The sequence below is a fragment of the Amia ocellicauda genome, chromosome 5, assembly GCF_036373705.1.
Source record: "Amia ocellicauda isolate fAmiCal2 chromosome 5, fAmiCal2.hap1, whole genome shotgun sequence".
NCBI classification, from domain to species: domain Eukaryota; kingdom Metazoa; phylum Chordata; class Actinopteri; order Amiiformes; family Amiidae; genus Amia; species Amia ocellicauda.
The window spans coordinates 17402261-17427120 of record NC_089854.1 but is presented as its reverse complement, the minus strand read 5'-3'; the positions used below and the strand labels follow the sequence as shown (position 1 = coordinate 17427120).

At 42.3% G+C, this 24860-nt stretch overlaps 1 protein-coding gene across 4 annotated transcripts in view; it reads left to right on the top strand.

Moving 5' to 3' along the window:
- Positions 1–24860, top strand: part of LOC136749605 (protein jagged-1) — a 70212-nt gene that overhangs the window by 1059 nt on the left and 44293 nt on the right. For all 4 annotated transcript variants that reach the window (XM_066704051.1, XM_066704052.1, XM_066704050.1 and 1 more), the window contains exon 2: positions 11920–12258. In XM_066704051.1, coding sequence (XP_066560148.1) covers positions 11920–12258 — 339 coding nt within the window. The remainder of the gene's footprint in view (positions 1–11919; positions 12259–24860) is intronic.

Here is a 24860-nt window from a genome sequence, read left to right as displayed (position 1 = left end):
TAAACAATGATTCGATACAATGATTTTAATGCCTTTTTTTCCACGACGCCTAAATGGAGTAATGATGGAATTATATAAAATCAATTTCCTCCCTTCTTTGTCTGGCATTGACACTGGCATCACTGGTTTGGGGCATTGCTCCTTGCCGGCCCTACTGGTCCCAGCTAATCTCTAATCTGGGAATCACTGTTATTTCAAGTGCAGCAGTCTTGCAAATAAATCACGGTGATGTTGTGAATAGCTCAGTCCTAGCTGTCTTGGTAGCATTCTATAAAAAATAATTAAAAAAATCACAATTGCACAGTGGTTCTATCCCTTTCAGCTATTATAGGCTGCAGGATCCTTTGTACAAGATCTGTGCGTGTTTTTTCCTGTACTGCACTCGACATTTGCATAGAGTGACGTGCACTTTATTAGAGGAATTGCTGTTCTGCTCTGTTAGCCTCATCAAATGGATCAATCTGCTTTACTGTGGGAGTCTTTTGTGGTGTCCTGGTACTGAGAGAGGCCAGGCTGACAGTGGAGGTTCAGTGCTATTGGGTTAATCCCACTGAGCCACAGTTACAGTTGATTGATGGTGCTATACCTGACATTGTGCCAACTCTGGGCCAACCTGCCTAGTTCAGCTGTGTGAGTGAGTTTTTCAACTATGCCAGTAACCCTGATGCAGGACCCATAAAAAAAAGTGTGTGAGTGTGTGTGTTGTGTGTGTGTGTGTGTGTATATATATATATATATATATATATATATATATATATATATATAAATCTGGATCAGAGTGTGAGGTGATTTTGTATTGTAGTGTATTGTGCTGGCTCTCTTCAGTCTGAGCCTTCACAAAGCCTTCTCAAGGGATGCACTGGGGGAAATGAGGCAGAGAAGGAGGTTTACTTTTGCACACACGACTGCATGCTTCGGCTGTGTCGCTGAGACCTGGACCCACCCTGTCTCCTACTCACTCGCTGCATTCATTGGAAAGCCCCTGCAGAAAGCATTCTAGCTTTAACAGCCAGTTGCTGATCCATACTGGGAACCAGGGTTGGGGGGGAACATAGATTTCAGCAAGGGGCGTGGCGTCTGCGTTGGGGGCGTGGTTTGTGTGTGGTTGCCAAGTGGGATCGGATTCGTCATCATTCATGTCGAGCAGACGGCACGCTATTAATATTGGGGGGTAATTTCATATCCCAAACAAGAGCTACTTATTAATATAGAATGCTAAAATGTCAGCCCTTGTGCCAAATCACTTTGGACACACTAAACATGGTGCAAACAGTGCAAATGTCATATATAATTTTTTAAGTTCTCGTTGAAAAAAGATTTGTAAAGAAATCGACTATGAGTCTCCTTTGTCGGAAAACATTTTTTTTTAATGTAAACTAATTATGTTGTGAAGGTATTTGTATTTTTAATATCAAGTAAAATGATTGACAGCGAGCAATATTAATGCTGGCGGCTGCGCAGTTGCTCCCTATATGATTGGACAGCAGTCAGAGCTGTGGCTCCCATTGGTCGGCAGAGACTGTAAGCCCGCCTCTACTCACTCCTGATTGGTCACCTGTCTAAAGAAAGGCACATTCTTCGACTCGCCTATTGGTTAAACTCACTGAAGACCTTCAACTGAAACGGAGAATATCCTGCAGTCACTCGTACTTTTCAATCAAACCAGCCAGCCTAGAGCTAACTTCATCATCGTAATTCCACGAACCTGTCAAATGATATATACATACAAGTTATAAAACCCTGTGTGATTGTAAATAGAGCATACTTTATAAAGGGTTATATCTCCCGATTAACGACCTCAAAACTACTCGCTATCCATGAACTCACATCAGCTCCAGCTGTTCGATATTAACACACCGACACATTTGCTTCCTCCTCTTCTTTTTTCCCCTCGGCGATTGGCCACATATAAAATGAGTCAAGTTACTTCTGCAGGTGATTGGCCGCATAAAAAAATAATTGACAAGGATGTCCTGCAAAGTGACAATTAATCAATAACCAATGCGCGCGTTTCTAACCATGTGGGCGTGGCCTGTCTGTCTGGAGGAGGAGGAGTTGTTTTCGATGCCACGCCTTAAGGACCCGAGCAGACAATATTGGGGGGACAATTTCACGGTCTCTCAACATTGAAGGTGGGCTCAGTGTGTTTCAGCCTCAAGCACATGGCCAGATAATCAACTAGTGCTACTGTAGACAGTACAGGGGATGCAACCCTGGTCCTGGAGAGCCGTAGTCTTTCAGGTGTAGGTCTCTCACAATCATCAATTAATAAACACCTACAGCAAATGGCAATTCTGACCAACTAAGCCAACTTTGTAGGGCTGCTTATGATGAAAACACCAGTTAAAGGCTTAGCTTGGATCACCTCAGTATTTTGTGTTTGGGGGTGCAGGGGGTGCGTAAACTTAGCAAAAACAGTCTGAGAAGTGGGGAAAGCAAACGATTAAATGGTTTTCTTCCCCCCTGAGGCATCATGTCTCAATTGGTTAGTAACAGTATGAGTTACTGTCAGACTACTGTCAGTAGGTTGTGTTACTGCCCTCAGTGTAACCTTCCAGGGTAGAGAAGTCAGAACCCACCACTGTCGCTGTTCACACCTGGGGAATAGCAAATAGCACAGGAGCTCCAGTGCGAGCCTGTGCACACCTGCTGTGCCTCTGCCTGTCACGACCATCTCAGGGATTTAAAAGCTTGCAGCCTTTGTAAAAATTGTTCCAATGAAAGAAAACCGAACACAAAAAAAGCCTGTAGATCTATACTAGTATGAGTTATGTCCCCTAAATATGGCGAGTGATATCCAGCATGTGGTGGTGTTGATTTAAATCACAAATTTTGAAACGTAACTCGGACCACCACACATTGAGAGACTTGTCTGTTTACCTGCTTCTGCATTAATCCGTTGATAGAACTATACTTTTGAGAGTCTGGTCAGTTGCATTAAATAACCGAGTGAAGTTTCCTTTGAAGTGTGCCGTGAGTTTAAGCCTAAGTCTTGCACAAAACTACCTTGACATGTTCAATATCTGAGTTAAAGGAGAGTCTGTTATAAAATGTATATTTGTTATTCAATACATAAACATGGCAGAAAGTTTTTAGTAAAATTGTATTTTATTAAATTTTTGTCTGCATTTGAAACCAATTTATTTTTCCTTGACAATGGTTTGTAAATAGCCATTTGCTATTACAGGCAGTGTTTGGCCTATAATGATGTATGATTGATAAATAGATGAGTCGTGTGTGCGTGCAAATGTAATCTGCTTTGTAAGGTAATTGAGGTGATGCTACAATAATTGCCAAAATTTTGACTGACAAAAGAAAATGTAAATTCATTTAACTGAATCATCTTTCAAAGGAATACTTTTGACATGAAACCACAAATTAGTGGAGACAGTCAAAGAAAAAGAAAATTAATGGATTTTTAGGGAATATTTAAATATATGGCTGGAGGATTTGACTCACAGTGCTGGAATGAGTGGTCATTGAGCATCAGAAATGCACATTCTCACCACCTTTCAGGGAGGGGGAGGAGATGAAGACCCTGCTGAAACACAGAAATGTCAGGAATCTCAGTGATGAGGGTTGCATAGAGGATGTGTCTGTTGCATAGTTTTATTTATTTGCACTATGTCTCGCATGATGTGCTTCTTTTAGCACAGAATGTAAACATCCTATCCGCCTAGTGTTTTACTGCTTGTTTATGCTGTAAAGGATTGTGGTGGATCTTATTTTTATTTATAAAAAAAACTCTATGCTATGAGTCCTGGGAAATGTCATATTCTGGTACTGAAAATAATGTGTTTATGTCAAGTGTTTAGCATGTTGTTTTGGTGCCTTTTGACATTTACACAGCATTTGCTGCTAGTATATCAATACAGCTGTAATCAGCAGCAATGACAGCATATCCATGTTTAATGCACTGATGTGTATTCAGGCATTTGTGCAGTGTAGCTGGAAAGGTGGCTTGTTTTAATCTCTGTATACCAACTGTTAGATGACATGTAATTGCCTAAGGAATCCATAGTGTTAAACCCATATAAGTGAATGAGTGAAAATAAATAAATAACAACCCCAAAAACAGCCATTTGGTTTGCTTGCAGCTTGCAGCTTATCAACCAAATGATCTTGCAAAAGGATTTCGGGCAATTGCATTTGAAACCCCATATGTGTGTAGAAAGTGTAATGCATATTCCAAAGCCCTTTTCTCAATTCTTTGCATTCAGACCAACCTTACTGGACTGCAATTGGTAACCCCTGTTGTGGATCAAACTGCTTCACAATGGGAATCTGATTTTTTAATCTTCACCATTACTGTATTACTGCTGGGAGCTTTTATTTGATGGGTATTTGCACAAGCCATGTTGGTCACCTCCAGAACTTGCCCCTGGTTGGAATTGAGGAGAATGCCCACAGGGTATTCTTTCTTACTCTGTTAGGCTCTATGCAGCTTGTCTTGTGTGATCACAGCTGGCAATTGTCATCCCATACCCCTCCCCAGCTCTCTCTGGGGGCTTGTTAGTAAGAGCATCAGGTGTTACATAAGAGACTGAGGGGGATGTGGGGGGGTCAGAGGCCTCCCTTATGACTCCATAAGCTGGTGGGGTAGAGGGGGGGGTGAGGGTTGGTAGAGGGGGGGGTGAGGGTTGCCAGAGCGTGGTCTGGTGCTGCTGAAAAGGAGATGCTCTGTTGACATTGTGGCTTTGAGATGTCCTTCCCAGCTCAACATCCCCTTAAAATTGAGCTGTACTTGTACTTGTATAGTCAAGAATGGACACTTTCCCCCCCGCCCCTTGAAAAGAGTATCAGGACTGAGTAGTTTGACCAGTGCTTCTCAAATCCTGAGCCTGGGCCCCACTGACCTAATTGGTAATGTTCCATCCGAGCTATCGATTTACTTTATTGAACCCTCAACTGAAGTCATTTATCTTCTCTGAGCTCATAATTCTAAACAGTTGGGGAAACATCTTTCTTCAATTTCCGAATTTTCCAACTTTTGTAAGCTAAACAAAGAAAAATAAGTCAAATTTAAGCAAATTATGAGTTCTAGTAAGGTTTCAATTAAATACACGAGAGCTCGGTTAGAACAAAAAACAGCAGGACAGTGGGGTTCAGGGCCAAGGTTGAAAACCACAGAGTTAGTCCCGTCTGAAGCATTTCCCATTTTTCCCATTGTCCAGCTTTGTCTAGTCCAGTCCATTCCAGTCTAGTCCAGGTGGCTCAGGGGTTGAGGTAAAGTAAGACTCCCCTTGGACAGCTGCAGGCTGTTGTATGAGAGCAAGCGTCAGGTGTTTGGTAACGTGTGCTTGTTACCTTATTTGGCATACTTCTGCATGTACAGGCACACTTACTAGAATGCTAGAAATAAGGTTTCTCTGCTTTAAGGTAACACTCGGTAGGGGAGCCTGTAATAACCTGAGACAGGCCATGCTGTTATATGAGTAACAGTTGGATCCACTGGCTTTCAAGAGAGAAGAAAAAAGAGAGAAGCGCATATCGCAGGTTTTCTAAATGCATTTGGCCACTGTTTGCTGCAGCATTCTGATCTGTGAACTAGGCCATCATTGGAGCATGATGTTGTGCACTTACAATCATCACAACTGTCTGTGACCCAGTGAGACAACCTCAATATTGCTGCTCTCTCTGGAAGTCTTCTGATTCCTTACACATTTTATGCATTACAATATTTGGGGGGGGGGGGGTTCAGGATGCGACCACAGTACAAAAGAGATGCATCCAATTTTGGACCCTTGTAATAAGCATTTCCATTCTGAGAACTTGTATTTGACCAATCCACTGTAAGTCTTTAAAAATTAAAAAAAAAAATACACCCCCCCCCCCCCACCAGTAAACATTAAAAGATGTTGTGATTATTCTTTGAGTCACATGCCTTGATTGATCTGCCACACATCTCTGGCTCTGGGTATGGCTGGACCCCGTAAGACAGCCGTCTCTTCCTGATGTAGCCCAGACAGAGCACTTATTAAGGATCATTTTACACTGAGCATCAATTACCAGCAGTGCTTTGTCTTCACAGTAATTGTCAGCAGGCAAATGTCCTGTGTGCTGCCTGTACTGACACCGATTACCCATCCTGTGTTAAAAGCCCTGCAGGAGCTGACCTTTCCCCTCCGAGTCCTCACTCCATTTCATACAGACGGTCATTTGTAGTCATTCAGACGAAGGCTATGGTATCGAAAAGATCTTGTGTTGCAGTAGAAATATCCCAGTGTCCAGTACTGTCTCTCTTGTAGGCATTTTCTAGGTGGGCACAAGTTTGGATGTCTTGTTCCACCAGTCCCCTCGGCTGCTTTTCAATCCAGCACAGCTACCAATTACTTGGGCTAATTGAAAAGCCCTTAAATGAACCACTTTCTTGATTAGAAATAACTGTACTGTGATGAGTTCTGCCTTGCAGAGCTTGTAATATCAGTGCATTTACATCAGCTAAACCCAATATTGTTAGGGAATTGTATTTGACTTGTATTTGAATTAGTGTTATTCCCACCTGTTTCTTCACATCAGCAACTGGCAAGGTTTTTCAGAAGCGTTGTTTAGATAGCTATAGGGGAGTAAAAAATCATTAATCAAGATCAGGACAGACTGAACAGGGTTTGTGTTTCTCTGCTTTTTTTGGCAGCAGCTTACCTTGGGAGGGATATTTCACAAACCCAGGAGTGGATCCAGAAAACAATTGAACAAAGTATAATTAGCCAAACAGTTTCTGATATTTTCTCAATGTCGACATTCTGGAAGGCATTGTTGGTGTGAATTGTGAGCTTCTGTGCGTGTGCTGGGGTTATGTGACTGCTATTAGACTAAATTCCTCCCTTGCCCACCCTCCTCCACTTCCCAAAAAAGAAAAAGCTTTTTTCCCATAGTCATCCCTTCCCAGGGGAACAGTATCAGCTGTTCTGTATCAGGCCCGGCACAGAGCACCAGGCCCAGCTAAGTGTTTTGTGTCACTCGGTTTGGTGCTTGGCGTTGTGTGCCTATACATTTTCTAATGGAAGTGATTCTGCATGTTCATTCCTTGAACCTGATCACAAGACTGTGGATGTTGTGTGGTTTTTGTTTTAAGGTGGGAGAGCATGGAGTTATTTCCTATGTTGTGTAGGTATGCACAGCAGCTAGATGGGTATGAAGAGCTTCTGCAGGTTGTTGAGATTGGGGAGCAGCAATGCTATCAGGGACTGTTGACCACTCCAGTTGCATAAAACAGAGTTAAGTTTCCCCCTTAGTCATTCCATTTAAATGTTCCTGGTTTTTAAGCTTATTTAATATAAACACATAACAAATCAGAGTATATGCTGTATTTAATATCTTACCGGCTGGTTTCACAGACCTTGATTAGCACTAGTGTTGGACTACCCAATCTAGTGCTAATCATAGTCTGTGAAACCAGCCCTATGTGTTTTAAGAAGCTTATGTTTATACAGCTGGTTCCCGATGGCAAAGTGAGCAAAGCCATTGACAGCCCTCAGGGTTGGGGACAATTTCACCTTTTCAATTCTGTTCAATTCAAACCTATTCCAAATTTCATTTCCCATTAGTTTTTGATGTCCCATTGACATCATACAATCTTTTGGAACTGAATTCAGCTGGATAAAGTGGAACTGACCCCAACCCTAATCACCATGGCCTCACTGGGAACAGGGCTCTGACCCACAGGCATAATGGTTCAGACTCCCAGTGCAAAGCAGCATGGTGCAGGCATGAGCGGATGCAGACTGTAGACGCAAGGGTTGTGTTTATGCCTCATTATTAAGAATGACTTGTCTGTTTGTGCAAGTGTTAAAGAACACGCTTGAAATGTACAGCACATCCAGGTAACCTTAGCACTCACACACCTGTCTCTAGATGAATCGACCAGGTATCCAAGCCACACTGCCAAAACCAGCCAAACAAAAGCCACTCTGGAAGGCTGGCTGGCTGGCTGAGGGACACACAGGATTTGTACATTCTTGAGAACCCAGGGGTGTGATGTCAGGGGCTCGTACACACAATAAGCTCTGTTACTTATATAAAGCCTGAAATGGATGAACCTGTAGCTCTGAGTTTTGGCCATATTTTGCCCAGCTGATTTTGCTGGAAGCCCTGTAGCTATAACCATGCAACTGGACTTTAACTTCATTTAATTTAGTATTTTTTTGATTTGACCTGAAATAAGAATTGGTTTGAAGACCAGGCCTGGACTACATCTTAAATTGTTGAGCAATTTCCCATCACCCTTGCTCACACACAATAGTTCCTATTCTTTTGCTACCCATCGGTAGGCCCTATAGCCACCTGCTTCTCCATGCTCGTAGGAAACAGCCTCCTGCCCTGAAATTACACAGAGCTGCTATTGTTGGAATTTTAGTTTTTTTTTTTCTATTTTTCTTTTCTAAAAACCATGTGGAGTTGTCAGCTGATCTGGACGAGCAACCTGTCCTTGTGTGCTGGCCGGAGAAGATTGTTGGGGGAGAAATGCCGCTTGCTATGAATGTCTTTAGACACAAATCAAAACAAAACCAGGTGGGGAAACAAACAAATAAACACAAAAATGTCAAACACATCTTATTCTCTTGACTCCTGAAAGGTATGTGTCCGTGAAGGAGCCCTCATCCTACCCTCCCTTCACTGAGCTCTGAGAATTGGGTGGCTGGCTGGCTGCCCAGAGCTGGGCGTGCCTCTTTCTCTATCACTCTCTGTGTGTCTGGGAATTGCTGCAGGGCCGACACAGGGACAGTGAAAGCTGCTCTTTAGCCGATCACAGCCTGCACTGCAACAGGAGTGCACTGAACACTCTCCCATTGCTCAGCAGTCTGAGCCACTCTAGTGTGTACTAGCTGCAGGCCGTGTCTCCTTGTTCCCTGGCCTTGAACACCATGCTCACAGTCAGGCAGCAGATTGGAGTTCCCTAGGATACACTTTTCGAGCTTTTAAAGTCAGGTACTTGCTATTGTTTGTGGCCTTCTCCCTCTCTCCTTCTCTCTCTCTGCCTGCTGTAATTCTGTTATCTGATTACAGGGCAAGTGATTGCAGTCTGCTGTGATTTCCTCAGGATTGATGCTTCCACCAGCTCTAGGCAGCTCATAGAACCCTTTTTGTGAAATAAAAAAATTGCAAAAAAAAAAAAAAAAAAAGTAAAATCAATCCAGCAATAGCATAGGAAGATCAAACGAAATGAAATAGGAAACGTGTGTGACATTTAAACTACTCTTTTGGACAAACTGGATCTGGCTCTGAATTTAAATATACTACAAGGATCACCAATCACAGCTGCCTAGCGCTAGCTGTGACTCAGAACCCACCGGTACTGAACTGAACTGCTTTTGATCAGAGAGTGTCTTGTGTTATCAGCTGCTGTGTTGTGTTCCCTTTTCGACTTGGCATCCAGTTTTTATGTAGTGATCCGTATGATTGTATCTGAGGCAGGTTTCCGCTGAGCTAATAAGGTACCATTCTAACTGGCTCTTCTGGTACAAACTGCCACTGAAGAGACCGTGAAGAGGATGCCAGGACCCTGACAGACACGAGTGACCTACAGGACCAGAGAAGGGGCCACAACTCCTAGATTGTATTCCTGCTGCTCCCTTTGTGATTGCTTTGCACAACAATTTTGAAAGGAGAAGTGTTGGTGGTGTTGCTGTCTTAACATGTTTTATAGGAAAACCCAGATTTTTATAAAAATATATTAAACTGAGAGGTACCACTGCATTAGTCTTTACATTTACATGCTAGTTTTGCCTCTGGTTTCAAAGGCTCTTTACCATCTGTTCTGAGCTAATTTCCAAGGATTATACCCCTCAGCCGAGACTCTGTGGGTCTTGAATCAGGAGAGTATGAAAGATACCCAGTTGTGCATAACATGTCTTAGGCTGGCGCTCTGGTCAGCGGTAGCATCACTGGAGTGGGGCACAGGTTCACTTGGCTGCCCCACATGGATTTTTTTCAAGTTTCTTATACATGTATGTATAAGTGATAAACATACAGTTTAGCATTTTCAGTATGTCAATTTAACCCATGGTTTGCTAAAAAGGTGTGAACTACAATTATTCTGGGGTTGTTTTTTATGCTAAAAAATATGGAAATGACATTGAAATGCAGTTTCCCCCAAAAAAGGTCTTGGGAAAGTAATGATTTAGAGTGACCGATTTAAAACCTGTTCAATGCAGGTGGCCAAAAACAATCGTAGGCCATCAGTCCTATCTTGCACATCTGGTATCCAGCAACTTGTTGATCCCAGAACCTATTTAAGATTTATTTAATTTTTTTATATAGATTCCAGTGCATCAGTACCCAACATGTAAGTGAGCTGGTTGATTCCATACACCCCTAACTCTTTGTGTAAGTGCTTCCTGTTTTCCCTCCTAAAAAACACTCGGGGCTAAACTTTAATTTGTAGTCCCATGGTTGAAGTTTCCTTGCCGACCATTAAGTTATTGTTTGGGTGAATGTTTGGCATTCCAGAAAATCATCATCTCTGTTCTAGGCTAAACAGATTGAGTTTCTTTTCACCTCTGTGTCTGTCCAGCTCTCCAATGTGGGAATGATTGTGCTTTGCTCGGCTCTGAACTCTTTCCAGCACAGTATTTATTTATTATTCTATATTTTCTGTAATAACCGAACACTGTATTCTAAACCTCTTCATCTAAGGACAGTAAATTGTGGTTGATTTCTCTATATTACGGTACTTGATAGTTTGTCCAAAAAGTCAGTTGGAGCTTTTAACCAGTGCCTACAATTAAAATACATACATTTGTAAGTAATTTGGAGTACCTTACGCCAGTGTGAATGTTTTCCTCTGATGCTCTGTGTGGCAACGTTACAGTCTATCTAGGATGTCTCTCCGCAGCTGGCTCCTGCTCCCTGTTTCTCTATTGACATCCTGTCTGGTGGAGAAGGGGAAGAAAAAAAATAAGTTTTTAGTTTATTTGATCCTCGGGGACAAAATAGCCGAGATGGTGTGTGCCGGTCTCATTGAGTAATTCGATTAATCTTTTCTTCCCCGTCCCCTCTTTCTGTTGTTCTTTTGTCCACCGCAGAAAGAACAGCAGTAATCAATGTTCCCATCTGACAACGTTTCAGAAATCTGTTGCTAGTTAACCCCTCACTTGCTGGAATGAATAGAAATGCAGAAGGGGTGGAAGTGTGTTTACTGGCAACTCGGTATCAATCCTTTCCTGCGGTTTAAATTTAAATAATTATAAAACAAGGACATACTATTATCTGTTTTATGCGTGCATGTATATATGGTTCTAGTTTATAATATTCGTATCCTTCATTTGAAACAATGGTCTAGACCAAATCAAAACCTTGACCTGCGCATTAAAATAAATTACAAATGTGTACCCTATGCCATTAAGATTTATAAGTAGTAGAAACTGACTTCTGACAATCCATTTAAATGCTATAGGATACAGGTTTGTACTGTGAGATTTGCGTGTTGTGATTTGGTCTAACTTGATGGTTTTATTTTTTATTTTTTATTTTTTATTGTAGTTTAATTAATGGCAGTCCAAACTGTGCACTTTGTTCAGTCCTGCATGGTTTAGCATGATTAAGTCATCGTATTTACTATAGTCTCTCTCTCCTCTGCTCCCTCCCCCCATCACTTTATCACCCCTCTCCTTTCTGTCCTCCCTTCTCTCTCCTATTTACTAATCCCCCCTCCTCTTCCATTGAATCTCTTCTCCCATTCCCTCTTATGAATTATTTACTCCCACATTTCCCCTCCCCTTCCCCTCCCATTTATATTCATTCTCCCTCTAACCCCTTTTGCTTGCTCTTTAACTTCTCTTATCCATCTCCCATTAACCCCTTCTCTTCTCTTCTATATCCCACTAACCCAGTGGTTGCCAGTCCTGGAGTCAAATCCTCCATCACTGGTAACACCATAAAGAAATGGTCTCACTCACCCTTTCTCTCTCTCTCTCCCAGGTTCTGCGTGCAGTGGGGATGTTTGAGCTGCAGATCAAGCAGGTCCACAACCCCAGTGGGCTGCTCCAAAACGGGGAGTGCTGCGATGGGGGTGGAAGGGGTGGAGATGAGGGTGGGGGGGGCAGCAGTTCTGGAGGACCATGCTCCCTGTCAGACCAGTGTGACACCTACTTCTTCGCATGTCTGAAGGAGTACCAGGTGCGAGTGTTGCCCACTGGGCCTTGCACCTTCGGCTCAGGCAGCACAGGCATCCTGGGCAGCAATAGTTTCAACCTGCGGCACCACGGACACAACGAGCAGAGCGGCCGCATCACCATCCCCTTCAAATACCCCTGGCCGGTGAGTATACAGCCCTGTGCTCTGTTTGGTGTACTTGGTGTTGTGCCTGTGTATTATCAATGTCTCTTGACTGCTCATTCTAATCTGCCAGAGCTCATAGCAACACTCGGGCAAGGGGACTTTTTAGACCATCTGCTCTCTGTATTCCGAATTCCATTCCATATCCCATTTGGAATTCTGGCCCAGGCTAGTCTCGACACAAGTGAATGGCACCAGCAAGCGAATGTTGCAGGGCTACTGTGCCATGCAAATGTGCTGAGAGGATAACCTTTTACAAGGATGTCACCAAGAGCAGCAGCTTTCCTCTCTGCAGGATGAATGAGCGTTTTATTGGTGAGAGCGCACAGAGAAAGGGCCATCTTGATCTAGAGCTCTGTCAGGTGACTTTTCCCAGTTGCAGCCTGCCCAGTGTTGCCTAGCACATCCTCAGCCTGTTTTTGATTCATCACTTCCCTTTTTAATCACATGGGGACTTTCAAGTGGATTCAACTCAGCCTTGCCAAAGCACATCAACTGCTTTCTTTACTACACATAAATATTGACATTCTGCTTTTTAAAAACTGTTGTTCACTAATTCAATTAGTTTCTTAAATATTTTTATGGAACTAATCTTATCAGTGATATTCTGATTTATTGAACCATGATTTGTTCAAGAATGCAGATATTTCAGTCTCACTGCTATATATGTACCTGTATAGCACATAGCAGTGTAGCCTCCCATCCCCACAGCTTATAAAATGCAGTTTTATTTAATCTTGTATAACCATAATCATATGTGTAATAACGCATAGTTTTCTGTTGACATCATCTGTAGTACACATGCATTAATGATACATTTATCATATTCTTTCCATTACCCAGTTTGAAGTTATCAAGACCAGCTATGTAGTGCAACGTCACATCTAACACCAAAACCTAGGCTTTAAGCAAGTACTGTTCATAAATAACTTAAGGTTTCATCCTAAACCAATGCTGAAAACAAAACAAAAAAACACATTTATCACCAAGTCCGTACTGTAATTAGTTTAAACGATAAAGAAAATAATTTTACAAAATAACACTTGCCAAAAAAATATGTCCACAATACAAAGCAATAATTGAGAGGCAATTCTGAGGCTGGCTGAAGCCAATTCAAGACAAACATTCCCCCTTCTCCCACAGTATGTACTGTTCATTAATTTTGCTGCTGCAATTAGTCCACCACTTCATAGAGTTACATCAAGGTCAGTGTTCTAAAGGAAGATCACAGCGCTCTAATCGACTTTGACAGTTATTAAAATTCTGTGAGTAATTACTGAAAATGTATTATGTGATTTGCTTTGTTACTCTTATTTGTAGACAAATCCTGACTGTCTGGTCAGCTTTTCTTTGGTGCTTGCAAAACAACAGTCTACTCTATGGGCTAGTTTAAAAAAATGAAATCTATAATTAGCAAAATCACCAGACTACTCTTCAGATTTCTCCTTTCTCTTTACTGATTTCACTAGACTATATTTTTGCACTTGAAATCAAGTTCAGGGTTAAACCAATGAAACGTGTCAGTTTCGTCTAGGGGACCCAGTAAACGTAGGGACCGATTTAAATTAAAACTTTCTCTCACTGGCAAACTACAGACCTTTTATAGTTCAACAGTTACAATTATAAGTAGAAGAGAAAAGCATATTGCAAAAGTGAAACCATCACCGAGTACAATTTTGTATTTTTCTATTAACAGGTGGGGTCATAGTTTTGATTCATTCTCGGCCTTAATCTTAGTTAGGGATAATAATGTACCAGGTATCTTTGTAGTTTTATCCAGTGGTATATAGTGTCAAATCTTTTCATCTGGCACTGCAAAAAGAGATGTTTGTTACATTGCTCTTTTTCCTTACGTTTACTCCACTTTTAGAATTTTCTTTAATACACATAAGGGCTTCATTTCTTGGGAGGCTGGATGTAAATCTCGAAGGGCACAAGGAAAAAGGAGCAGAACAGAGGAGCTTGGGATAGAGCATGTGCCCCTGCCAGTGTTGCGTGCACACACATGGGACTGAGATTTTTCCCACTTGAAAAGACGGAAAAGTTAGTGCAGTATTGATATCAAGGTTGGAGAGGGGGGGGGTGGGGGTCAGGTGTGAATGAATGGGTCTTCTCTTTGAGCATTTGAGTTGAAAGACCTAGGACAGTCTTTGTAAAGGATAGGGGTTAAGGGCCTGTGCTGCAAGTGCAGGTGAGCACAATTGTTAGGAGAAAGGTGAGCCTGCCTTGACTCTCTCCAGGGATGGAAGGTTATTGTATGCCCCCCATTCTTGAATGTAGCTGGCATTCAAGAATGGGTCTCTGATCTCTTATCTGGTCTCTGAACTCCAGCCCTGTTGAACTTTCAGCCTGCATCCAGTTTCAATTGTCTCAGCTGAAAGGGGTCAGCACGGTGTGGGGGAAGAAAGAAGTCAGGGAATCCTAGGAAAAAACTTTCAGCCTTGCTTCCTTCAGATGTCTCTCTTTGAAATGTGACTTTTCTATAAGCACTTCAGCAAGTGCGGAGCCACAGTTAGGTGAAGCCTACCCCTGCAGACATGGGGCACAAGGCAGGTTACATCCTGATGCCAGTCCATTGCAGGGCGTTGTTAACGCACGCCATGTTCCCATGACTGCAGTGCAATGTAGAACAGACAATCAACCAATGCAGAATTTCTTGGGCATGTGGGAGCAAACTAGAGAGCCCAGAGATAAGCCACACGACCATGGGGAGAACATGCAAAATCCACACAGGCAGATACCCAAGGCCAGAATCAAATGTGGGTCCCAGGAGCTGTGAAGCAGCGGTGCTAACCACTTTGCCACCCTTGCTGTCCTACTGAAAAAAAGTCACACCACTTTTTGTGTATCACACCAGCCCCTTCTGACCACCCCATGTGCATTTTAGAACATGACTGTCAGTGAAATACCTGAGCTTGTTCTCATGTACATAGTTGTGTAATTGCATTAGGAAGTTTGTTTTTGTTCTCATGTGAAATTCCATTAATTTCTGCTCTGCAATTCAAGATCACAGTTCATCATAAATATTATGAATGTATGTTTTTTCACTAATTGTCATATCTGTATTAAATTAAAATGTGGAGGTTGATGCAACATTTCTAAAATTAGGGGTACAGATAAAGGTATCAGTTGTCTTGAGGATATTTCCGCAGCCTCTCTCCTTAGTCACTTGGCCACAAATAAATAACTACTAAATAATTCCATATCATCAAATGAGGAAATCTTACACAGGCAGCACAGAGCAGTACACTCTGTTGCTGTCCAGTTTCAGGACTGGGCTGTCAGATGTTCCCAGATGTCACCCCCTGGGAGCCAGCCACCCTGGTCCTCTGTTCCCCCTGAGCGCTCAGCTATGGAAACTACCTAATTATGAATGTAATTAGACCATTTTAATAGATTTCAAATTAACTAATTAGCATGAAACCTACAGTTTAGGCGAAGAAAGGGATTAAAAAGGTCTGGTATAGGAAGATGATTTGTACAGTCAATGGTTCATGTAAGTAACTAAGATCTGAAAGAGAGTGAAATCTAGAATACTTTGAATCACCATTGAATACTCAATTTACCCAATTAAGTTTGTGTACCTCTGAGATTAACCAAATCTGGATCCGTCCCCTATATTTCTTCAGGCATGGTTGTATGCATGCGTGGGGATTTCTATGCCTTACTATTTTTCAGTGCTTACAGGGTGTATAGTTATTAAATGTACTATACATACACACTGGGAATCTTGTAAAAGAAATGTATTCAGTTATATAGTGCCTTAACAGGTGGAGAGGTTTATATACAGTGGAGTGCAGGGATTAGGCGGAGGAGAAATCTGTGTAGACAAACAGTCACTGGGCAGGAAATAATGGGATGCACTCCCCACACCATGCAATGCAATGGTAAATGTGAGGCAGAGGGCTAGACTGTGTGCTCTGTGAGTGACCCCTACATGGTTTGACAGATCACAGTGTATTTTCTGTGCAGAAGTCAGCTGTCAGCTGGGACTGGGGAGCTTTTGGAATCTGGAAGACAGTGCTGTCAGAACCGAACAGAGCAGTGCACAGCATGCAGTACAGGACAGAGCAATGCAGTACAGAGCAGTGGTGTGATATTTGACTTTCATTTCGTCCAGCTACCCCCCCCCCCCACACACACAATTAACAGTGAGCTTAATTTCCCAATTAACAGTGAGCTTAATTTGCCCTCTTTTTTTTAGAGGGGGGCTTTAACTCTTTACTGTCCCCAGTTGCACTGAAGTCTGTTCGCACTGGCTCCGGATCTGAGTGCATTGATTTGTACAAAAACTCATTAACCATCTCAAGCAGCATGTCCCTCTGGCTAAGGTTTATGTCCTTATTAAAAACCACAGTACGTTACACTGACTCCAAATCCCAAGTCTGTCTGCAGGCAATAATTCAATAATTGTCAAGTATCTCTGGAAATCATTGAAACTACAGCTTTCTGGGAGAATTAAGTACAATCAAAAACAGACACTGAAACCTCAGTGCCCCTCAGAGCAGAACTTTAAAACTGTAGTAGTCAACAACTGTACAGTGCATTTCCAAAAATCAAAATCAACCAAAATTAAAACGATTTGTCACTTTTTAAGCTATAATTCTTCACTACTGTCCAGTATTTTATGTTATTTTATTTTGTATGGTATGTAGAATGCATTATCTATGTGCTGTTTGATTCTGTCAGTTAATTTATTATCTTGGACTTATGAAGCCTGGGTTCAAAGTATATATTAAAATAGTTATTTATTTATTAATTTTTTTTCGTCTTTTTAGCCTTTATTTAATTTTACGTTCTTGTATTTCCCCCGGCGCTGTTTGAAATTGAACATTGTTTTCTGGCTGCTATTCAAAACAGGCGTGTTCTTCCTCTTCTTTGATGAAGGCCAAAAAAATACACATTAAAAACGTCCGATCTCTAAAGCCATCGGGGAATACAGAGACGGCGATGGAAATCTCCCGCCTTGATCTGTATGAGGTGTGGAGTGACGGCTGCACGGACACAGCCAGGCAGGAAGGATCATGAAGTGGCTCCAATAAGCGCTTATACACCAGGCGTAAAAGTGCTGATCAGAGACCCTGTTAATAAGATGATAATAAGGGAATTGGAAGAATTTTGGAAAAATCTCCAAATCAGAATGCTGTTAGTTTGTGATTTTCAAATTGGCAGTTCACACTGTAAATGGTGGTTGTGCATATTCTGAACCACCCTGTACTTTCACTTGACCTTAAAGGGGTTGTCTGCTGATGGCAGTCTTGTGTCAGATTCATCCAGGCTCATTACGGGTAAGCAAAACTGTAGTGCGCACAGTTCTGCTGGTGTAGCACAGTGCTTTGTGACAAATCTTATGTTGTAAATCGCCCTGGATAAGGGCGTCTGCCAAGAAATAAAACAAATAATAATAATCTCAATCTCAAATATCCAAAGCCAATTATATTTATACCAGTTTGTATAGTTGGGTTTTTAGTTGAGCTGGAGTAGTTTGCTCCAGGGTAGCAGTGTTCAGAGAGCAAATTACATCTAAAACAATATCTTGGATAAAGGTGTCTGCTATATAACATATTAATAGTAATAATAATGAAATGTAGGAGAAATATTCTATTGCCAAATTTCTACACAAATATGTATTTAAAGTGGAATCTTTGGCTACATAAACTGGGGTTCCCATTGCTTTGAATCCTGCCAGATCCCCCCTTAGACAGGTGGCACAGCCAAAGATTCATGTTCACAGCTTCACACCACACACATGCTGCACCTGTAACACAGAGGATTAGAGACTTGGGCAATTTAAAAAAATAATAGAAGAAATCTAAGTGCATACATGTTAATAATTTCCTGCATTGCCTCTGCGCAGGTTGGCTGCCACTAAGCCATACTACTGCACAGGGAAGGCTTCTGGGTGTGTTAAGGAGCTGTGCATCCCTTGGAGGGGCTCCAGGTCAGGGGCAGCGGAGCCACAGCTCTAATTTCCCAGTGACACAGCCCCCTCCCTCCCTTTCTGCACTGCAACCCAATCTGCTTTCTATTCTTTGCTGTTTTATTACCTGGAGATGAGAGAGAGAGAGAGAGAGAGTGAGAGAGAACCTGTTAACTTTTAAAGGGGCACCCTCCCATATTCTCTCTTTTGCGGACACACAGACACACACATATTCACAAAGAAAACAGCTGTCCCATCTGTCCTTTTCTGACCCCCCCCACACAAACATACACACGATTCCCCAATTACTTTTCTGCTCCTTTATAATTTATGTTCAGTGTGTAGGAATATATTTTTATGATTTCAGGAGTTATTGTCCCTTGGGTTGCATTACTTCAAGACCAAATTAAAATGGATCTTTCCTTATTAAAGCAAAATGAGCAGCTGGAGTAAGGGGTTGGGGGGTTGTATAGTCATGCAGTGCCGGGTATCGCTGTCCAGTGTGTGAGTTAGTGTATATCTAGAATTGGCAATGTTTTCTCCCTTTCCTTTTCTGATACACATACAAGAGCACTCAGACTTGGTACATGAAAATGTGGTAATGTGGGTTTTGGCTTTTCACCTCTAAAACGATAATGACATTGTTGAATGGTCTTTATTTCTGCAGTACACATTCTAAATCCAGCTGACACAACTAACTCCCCCGTGACAATCTCTTCAGTCTCAGTGTGGACGGAGTGCTGATGGTGTATTTCTCTGGTGTAAGGGCTTATTTTGTTGTATTATTTTTAGGGGGGCTGAGAGAAAATACAAAGGGTGGCTGATGGTGTTTTGTTGGACTGTTTGACCGTGCCATTACTTCATAATCATATTATTTTTAGGGGGGCTGAGAGAAAGTATGGTTTTCCATTTTTATTATTATTTAAAGAAAGCATTATTATACATATTTGATGGGGCTTCAGTTTGATCTTCAGAGTTTTTAATTTTTTTTACGAAAGGGGTCTACTTCTTTGCCTAGATTGGTTGGGGTAAATCCTGAAGAGATCCCAGTGAAGCAGGGCAGCTGGTACTCTGCAGTGGGCTGCCCATTTCAACCCTGAGGGCACTGCTCCACTTTGTTTGAAAGCAAAAGGCAAAATTGGTTAAAAACTTTAGTTTTAATTAAGTACCACTAGTATATATATTTTTTTAAATGTATTTTTGTTTTGACGTTATTGGAACATTCGTCACACTGAACTGTGTGTTCACTGTTCAGATTTTACACACACACGCACAACGGGCTTATCGATCTTTTTTCACAAGGGTCCATATTAAGGTAGATGCACTCCACTGATTTTACACGCTTCTGTTCACAGTATTAAATTCACTGGCTCATCCTTACATTCCTTCCACCTTAAGCTCCTTTGCTGTGAGTTTGCAGCACAAAACAAGCACCAAGAGTAATTCAATGTTTACCCATCAGCCACTCCAGCTGTGGGATTCATTACTCCATGGGACACTGAGCCATTGGGAATTTTAAATTGTTCTCTTCATTTTTCTCCCTAATGTAGCCATTTCTCAGGCTATTCTGCTGCAGTTGTTGTCTTTCTCTCCCTGGAGACCCTGCTGCCCTGGAGCCTGGGCTGGGGAGCAGCCAGAGTCAGAGGAGGCGGTGGGGGGGCAGTGATCAGGTGACGGCATGCTCCTGTTCCCACTGCAGCCCCGACTTCTCTCTCTTGTTCTCCTCTGTTAGACAATCTTCCCCATCCCCACCCTGCATTGTGATCTGCCAGCCAAGGCCCTGGCTAAGGTTTCAGTGCTGAAATGCACCCCCCTGTGACTGAACACCGCCCTGCATTGTCCCAATACCCCAGCTGCACAGGCACCTCCAGTCCCCTTGCTCCCCCCGTTCCTCACTCAGTCCTCTAGGCTTAGGGAGGGGGTGTTGTCAGCACAGGAAGTCATACTATGTTCCTGGGTGCATTGAAATATAAATCGGCACGTTTTACATGAGATCAGGTTTTTCTGAAACCCAATATACACAGAAAACTATATCAGAAGATTGGTTTTCTGTATATGGCTCCTGAGAGGCTCGGCTGTTAAAAGCCTCCATTCAGATTGCAGCGTGAGCCCTATAGTTTAGACTGTGCTGGATCTGGCCCACTATTGGCTGACTGTTGTCGAGGTGCGGTTCCTTCCCATGTCAAGCACGAGTGGAGTGATTTAGCAATTATCCATGTTCTGAAAAGGCCACAATCCAGTTACAGTTCTAGTAGAAATCCACTCTAAACATAAGAATAGCACTTTAGGAAAACCATAGACATTGCTATAGATGATGGAAGTAGAAATGAAGGACACTGTGTAGTACACTGTCTGAATGCATCTAAACCTTGTTGTTTTTACTGCATAAGGCCCTATACAATGATAGTTGTTATTCAATTGAAAAAGCCTAAGGAGACAATAGTGTAATCTAGCGACCATTATAATCCACAGCACAGCTAAAGGCAAAACGATTGTTTTAGTTCCTCTTAATCAATATATAGGTCTATATTATAACTACGCACTGATGGTGCCATTGGTTAAAGGGATTTCAGAGCTCTTCCTAACATCTTGAATGATGCATGGGCTACCTTTTTCCTTCCATTAATTGCGCAGTGAACATCGTTTAATAAGAAATGTTCAATTATAGGCAGCTTGGCAGTGATTTACGTAATTGTGTTCAGTGTTTTAAAAGAGGGTTTGGGTACATGTTTTGGCATATATATGATCTGATATCATTTTTTAAAATCCTTTATGTATTTGACCTTTTACTCAAGGTACTTTAAACTGAGCAGGGTGCCCGGGGGGAACTGTGGCAAAGTTACATCAAGCACAACGTCCTCCGTATAGAAAAAATAAATGAGGGGTATAACACAGTGAATATGAAGTCATCTGTTTTGATTTTTAAGATGCAGTGCAAGATCTAGTAATGCCAACAGATGAGTCGAAGCATTACAATACATTCTGCTTGAATTGCAAGCTGCTTGCCATCTGATCTCCAGGTATGGGGAATCATGAGGTAGTGCTGCCCTGGTGAACCGTTTACAAAGCACAGAGGAGGATCATACGCCTCATTTCCACTCAATGACACGGGAGCAGCTCCAGCAACTACTGTAATTAGACTGTAAAACTGATAACGGTTCAGGTTACCACTGGAATTTCTAGTATAAAAAGTTGCAGCAGTTTCCTCTTCCCACAATAAGCCCACACTTTCCTTATTATCAGCTCTCATCTCACTGTCTGCTATATATATTTATTTTTAAGATTGTAAAATCAAACCAGTGTGGATATGTACATCTGGAACAGTTCAGTCTCAACAATTACATTATAGAATGCTGTCATTTCTATAAATCTTTGTCATTTGGTTTCAAATATGGCAGGTGGAAGGGGGAGGGCCATAGTTTTCTGCATGGCCAGTTTGAAAAACGTAAACCTCGCTTGCCTCTTCACCAGTAAATGAAAGACATGGCAATGCTACCCTGTACAAATTACAAGATATGGCATAGATGTTGTTTAAACAGGGGGAACGTCTTAGGAAAATGTGAGTGGGTCCGGGGGTCGGCTAGTCCTTTCTGTGCAACTGGTAAACAGGATCTGAGAGCTGGAAAGTGCCTATGTTATTTCATGCACAATTCTGTCCTTTGTTCCATGTGATTAGAGATTGGCTTTTAAGAAGAAGCCAGAGCCCAATTTCCTTGGGAAAATAGGGTGGAAATAGACGAAAAGAAAAGAAGAAAAACAAATCTCTTGCTGCCTGTGATCTAGTGAGCTGTGCCAATGAGAGATGTACTGAAAGAGGAGGAGGAATTTTACCTCCAGGGCCATAGTAATGATCTCAGAGAATTAATCTTTTTTTTTAAGGTTGATCAAGGTCAGAATCATGAAACTAGGACATTTCTTTTGAACCTAGCATATTTTTTCAATTATCTCAGTTTTCTGCCTGGTAGCTTTATTCATAGTGTGTGGATTGCAAGAAAACTGATGCTCACTGTCAAGCCACAGCCCAGGCACAGTACAGGACATGGCAACTATATATCTTTTATACCCCCCCCATATCCCCCCATTCGTGGAAGGGCCTACCTACCTTGAGTGTCAGTGTTATGACCTCTACTGTCCTCTTGTAATAAAGTATCATAAAGAGGCTTATTAGGAGTGCCTTATTGTAGAAATGCTAATTACCACTAATGGCAGGTAGGCATAGCAGAAATTAACTCTCAAAAGTACCAAACCTATCAAGCACTAACCAGTGTTCCCAGTCTATACAAAATTAGCATGACTGGGAAAACTACATAGACTAGGCCTCTTCCGGACCAGTCAGTAATGACCTACAGAAAATCTGTATGTGATACAACATCAAGCACCACAGCAAGCAGACACACATTTAGCATTTGTCACCTGGTGTTTAAATGGCTTGGTTTCCAGGATCTGCTGATCGGGGAAAGTGGATGGCTGTGGTCTGATACTCTAATACCTAGCTCTGTAGATATCAGTGTGCTGTGGTGCATCAATTGTGGAAAGTGATTACAGTTGAGGGCAGGGTGTGGAGTGTAGACCAATGGTTCTCAATCCTGGCCCTGGAGCCAGTTTAAAATAAAAACTCCCGATTACACCAGTTATTACTACACTTAAGGGTTCAATTAAGAAATTGACTGTTTATCTAGAATATGATCTTAGGGCAGGCAACCCCAGTTCTGTAGAGGCACAGTGCTACAGGTTTTGTAAATTTCTCTCAAACAGAAATCAATAAACACCTGCAACAAAGGGCAATTCTGACCAGATAAGACAATCACTGAATCAATTTATTAATGGGCTTGGGGAAAATAAAACCCAGATAATGTCTGTGGCACTCCAGGATGAGAGTAGCCAGCACCTCTCTAGATGCACCTTTCAATTAGCACCTGACTGGCAAATGTGTAGAAGAACAGATTTGACTTCAAGCCATCAGTTCTGTTCAGTTCAGTCAAGGAGATCTGTCGTGCAAAGAAAACCAGGGAACCCTGCCGTTACAGAGCAGCAGATCTTAAAGAAGGATCAATGGAAAAACAAAATTTCAATCCGTGACCAGGAGAGACAGTTTCCCCGCTGTCCCTGGGCTGTGTTTGTGCGGACGGGAAATTCCTCTCTCCCGGAGTGCAGTGATGGGGGCTTCCTGTCCGCGCTGCTGCTGTTTGTACAGCCTGTCTCAGCGGGGATTTCCTCCTCTCAGGCTGGGTAAAGCCCTCTGTCTGAGCACAGGCGAGGCCTCCAGCTCCCAGCGCTCACAGGGTACTGCCCACCCCACTCTCCCCTCACTCCCTGATGCAGCCGGACTCTGCTAATCCCTCCATTAACCGTCCCTCTGTAGATGGCCGCACTTCAAAGCATGAATGGAAACAGCCCTCATGAAGGAAATTAATAAAGTATGAGAACTGTAGGCAGACCAAACTTATTCCTCCACATGAATTAAACAATTTGTCCTGGGGCCAGTTGTTCCCAAACATTTTAATCTGGACAACAGTGATCCAGATTTCAGAAATCTGCTGCTGGATTGTTTTGGAATAATTCTTCAATAAATGCTCTTCCTGGTTTAAATTTAGCTGCAGTATTTTTGGGGTGGGTGGGTGTATGTCTGGTGGGGGGGCATTGGGAATTATCCAGTTCAAAAGCAATTCAAACTATAATAGTGCTGAAAATATGGCATTTTAAATCTGCATCTCTGTTATCCAGATTGCAACATGTGAAAAACTGCCCTGGTGTAGGAGGGTAGGTAGCTCAGTGGAGCACATTAGAGCAGGGGTGTCCAACCCTGTACCTGGAGATCTCAATTGTGCAGGTTTTACAGGTCTCTCAATCATCAATTTCTGGATACCCTGCTTTAGAGCTTGTGAGTGGGTTCCCAGTTCAAGCCCTGACTCTGATCCTGACTCACTGTTTCTTCTCCCTTCCTGCCATTTACTATATTAGAAGCTAAACCAGGGTAATTTTGTAATTAGCTCTGCAGTAATTTTGGATGTAGAGTTTATGCTCCCATCTATAAAAAACACCTGCTGCTAAATAGCTAATTTATTTCCACTTTATTCTTAGATTTAGTTAGTTTAAGATTGCTGCGATTATCCACTTACTGAAAAAAAAAAAAAAATTAGATCCAGATTATTATAGGCCAATATCTAATCAACCACTGTTTTCAAAAAGAAGGTCCATCCAGACCCTAAGGAGGAATTCACAGAGGGCTGTTTGAGAGCAGTGTGACACTGCAAACAATTCTAGACCAGACCCCCACCTTGCCCCCTGAGATCACAACACCGGGAGATCCATTCACAAAGTACGGCACACAACCTCAGTCCTCTCTAATATAGATACGGATTGGGCTGTGGTGTGGGTGCAGTTGTCTTAAGGAGCGCTACCTCTTCAACTGACCTGATCTTCGGTCTCCAGCTTTAGCCTGCTCTGGACCCCCTTGGTGTTGACAGCTTAGCCAAATGCGTGCTCCTTTCCCAGTTGGAGATGCATCTCTACAATGTTTAAAATCAACCTGGAGCTTGATCGCTCTGTCCAGGCCAGGACAAGCTCTCAGTGTGCCAGCTGGCTCTGTGCCCACCAGACGGCTCTCCTTTGCCCTATAATGGGCACTTAAGTACCTGGTAGCACCAGCACTGAGAGCAGTTTT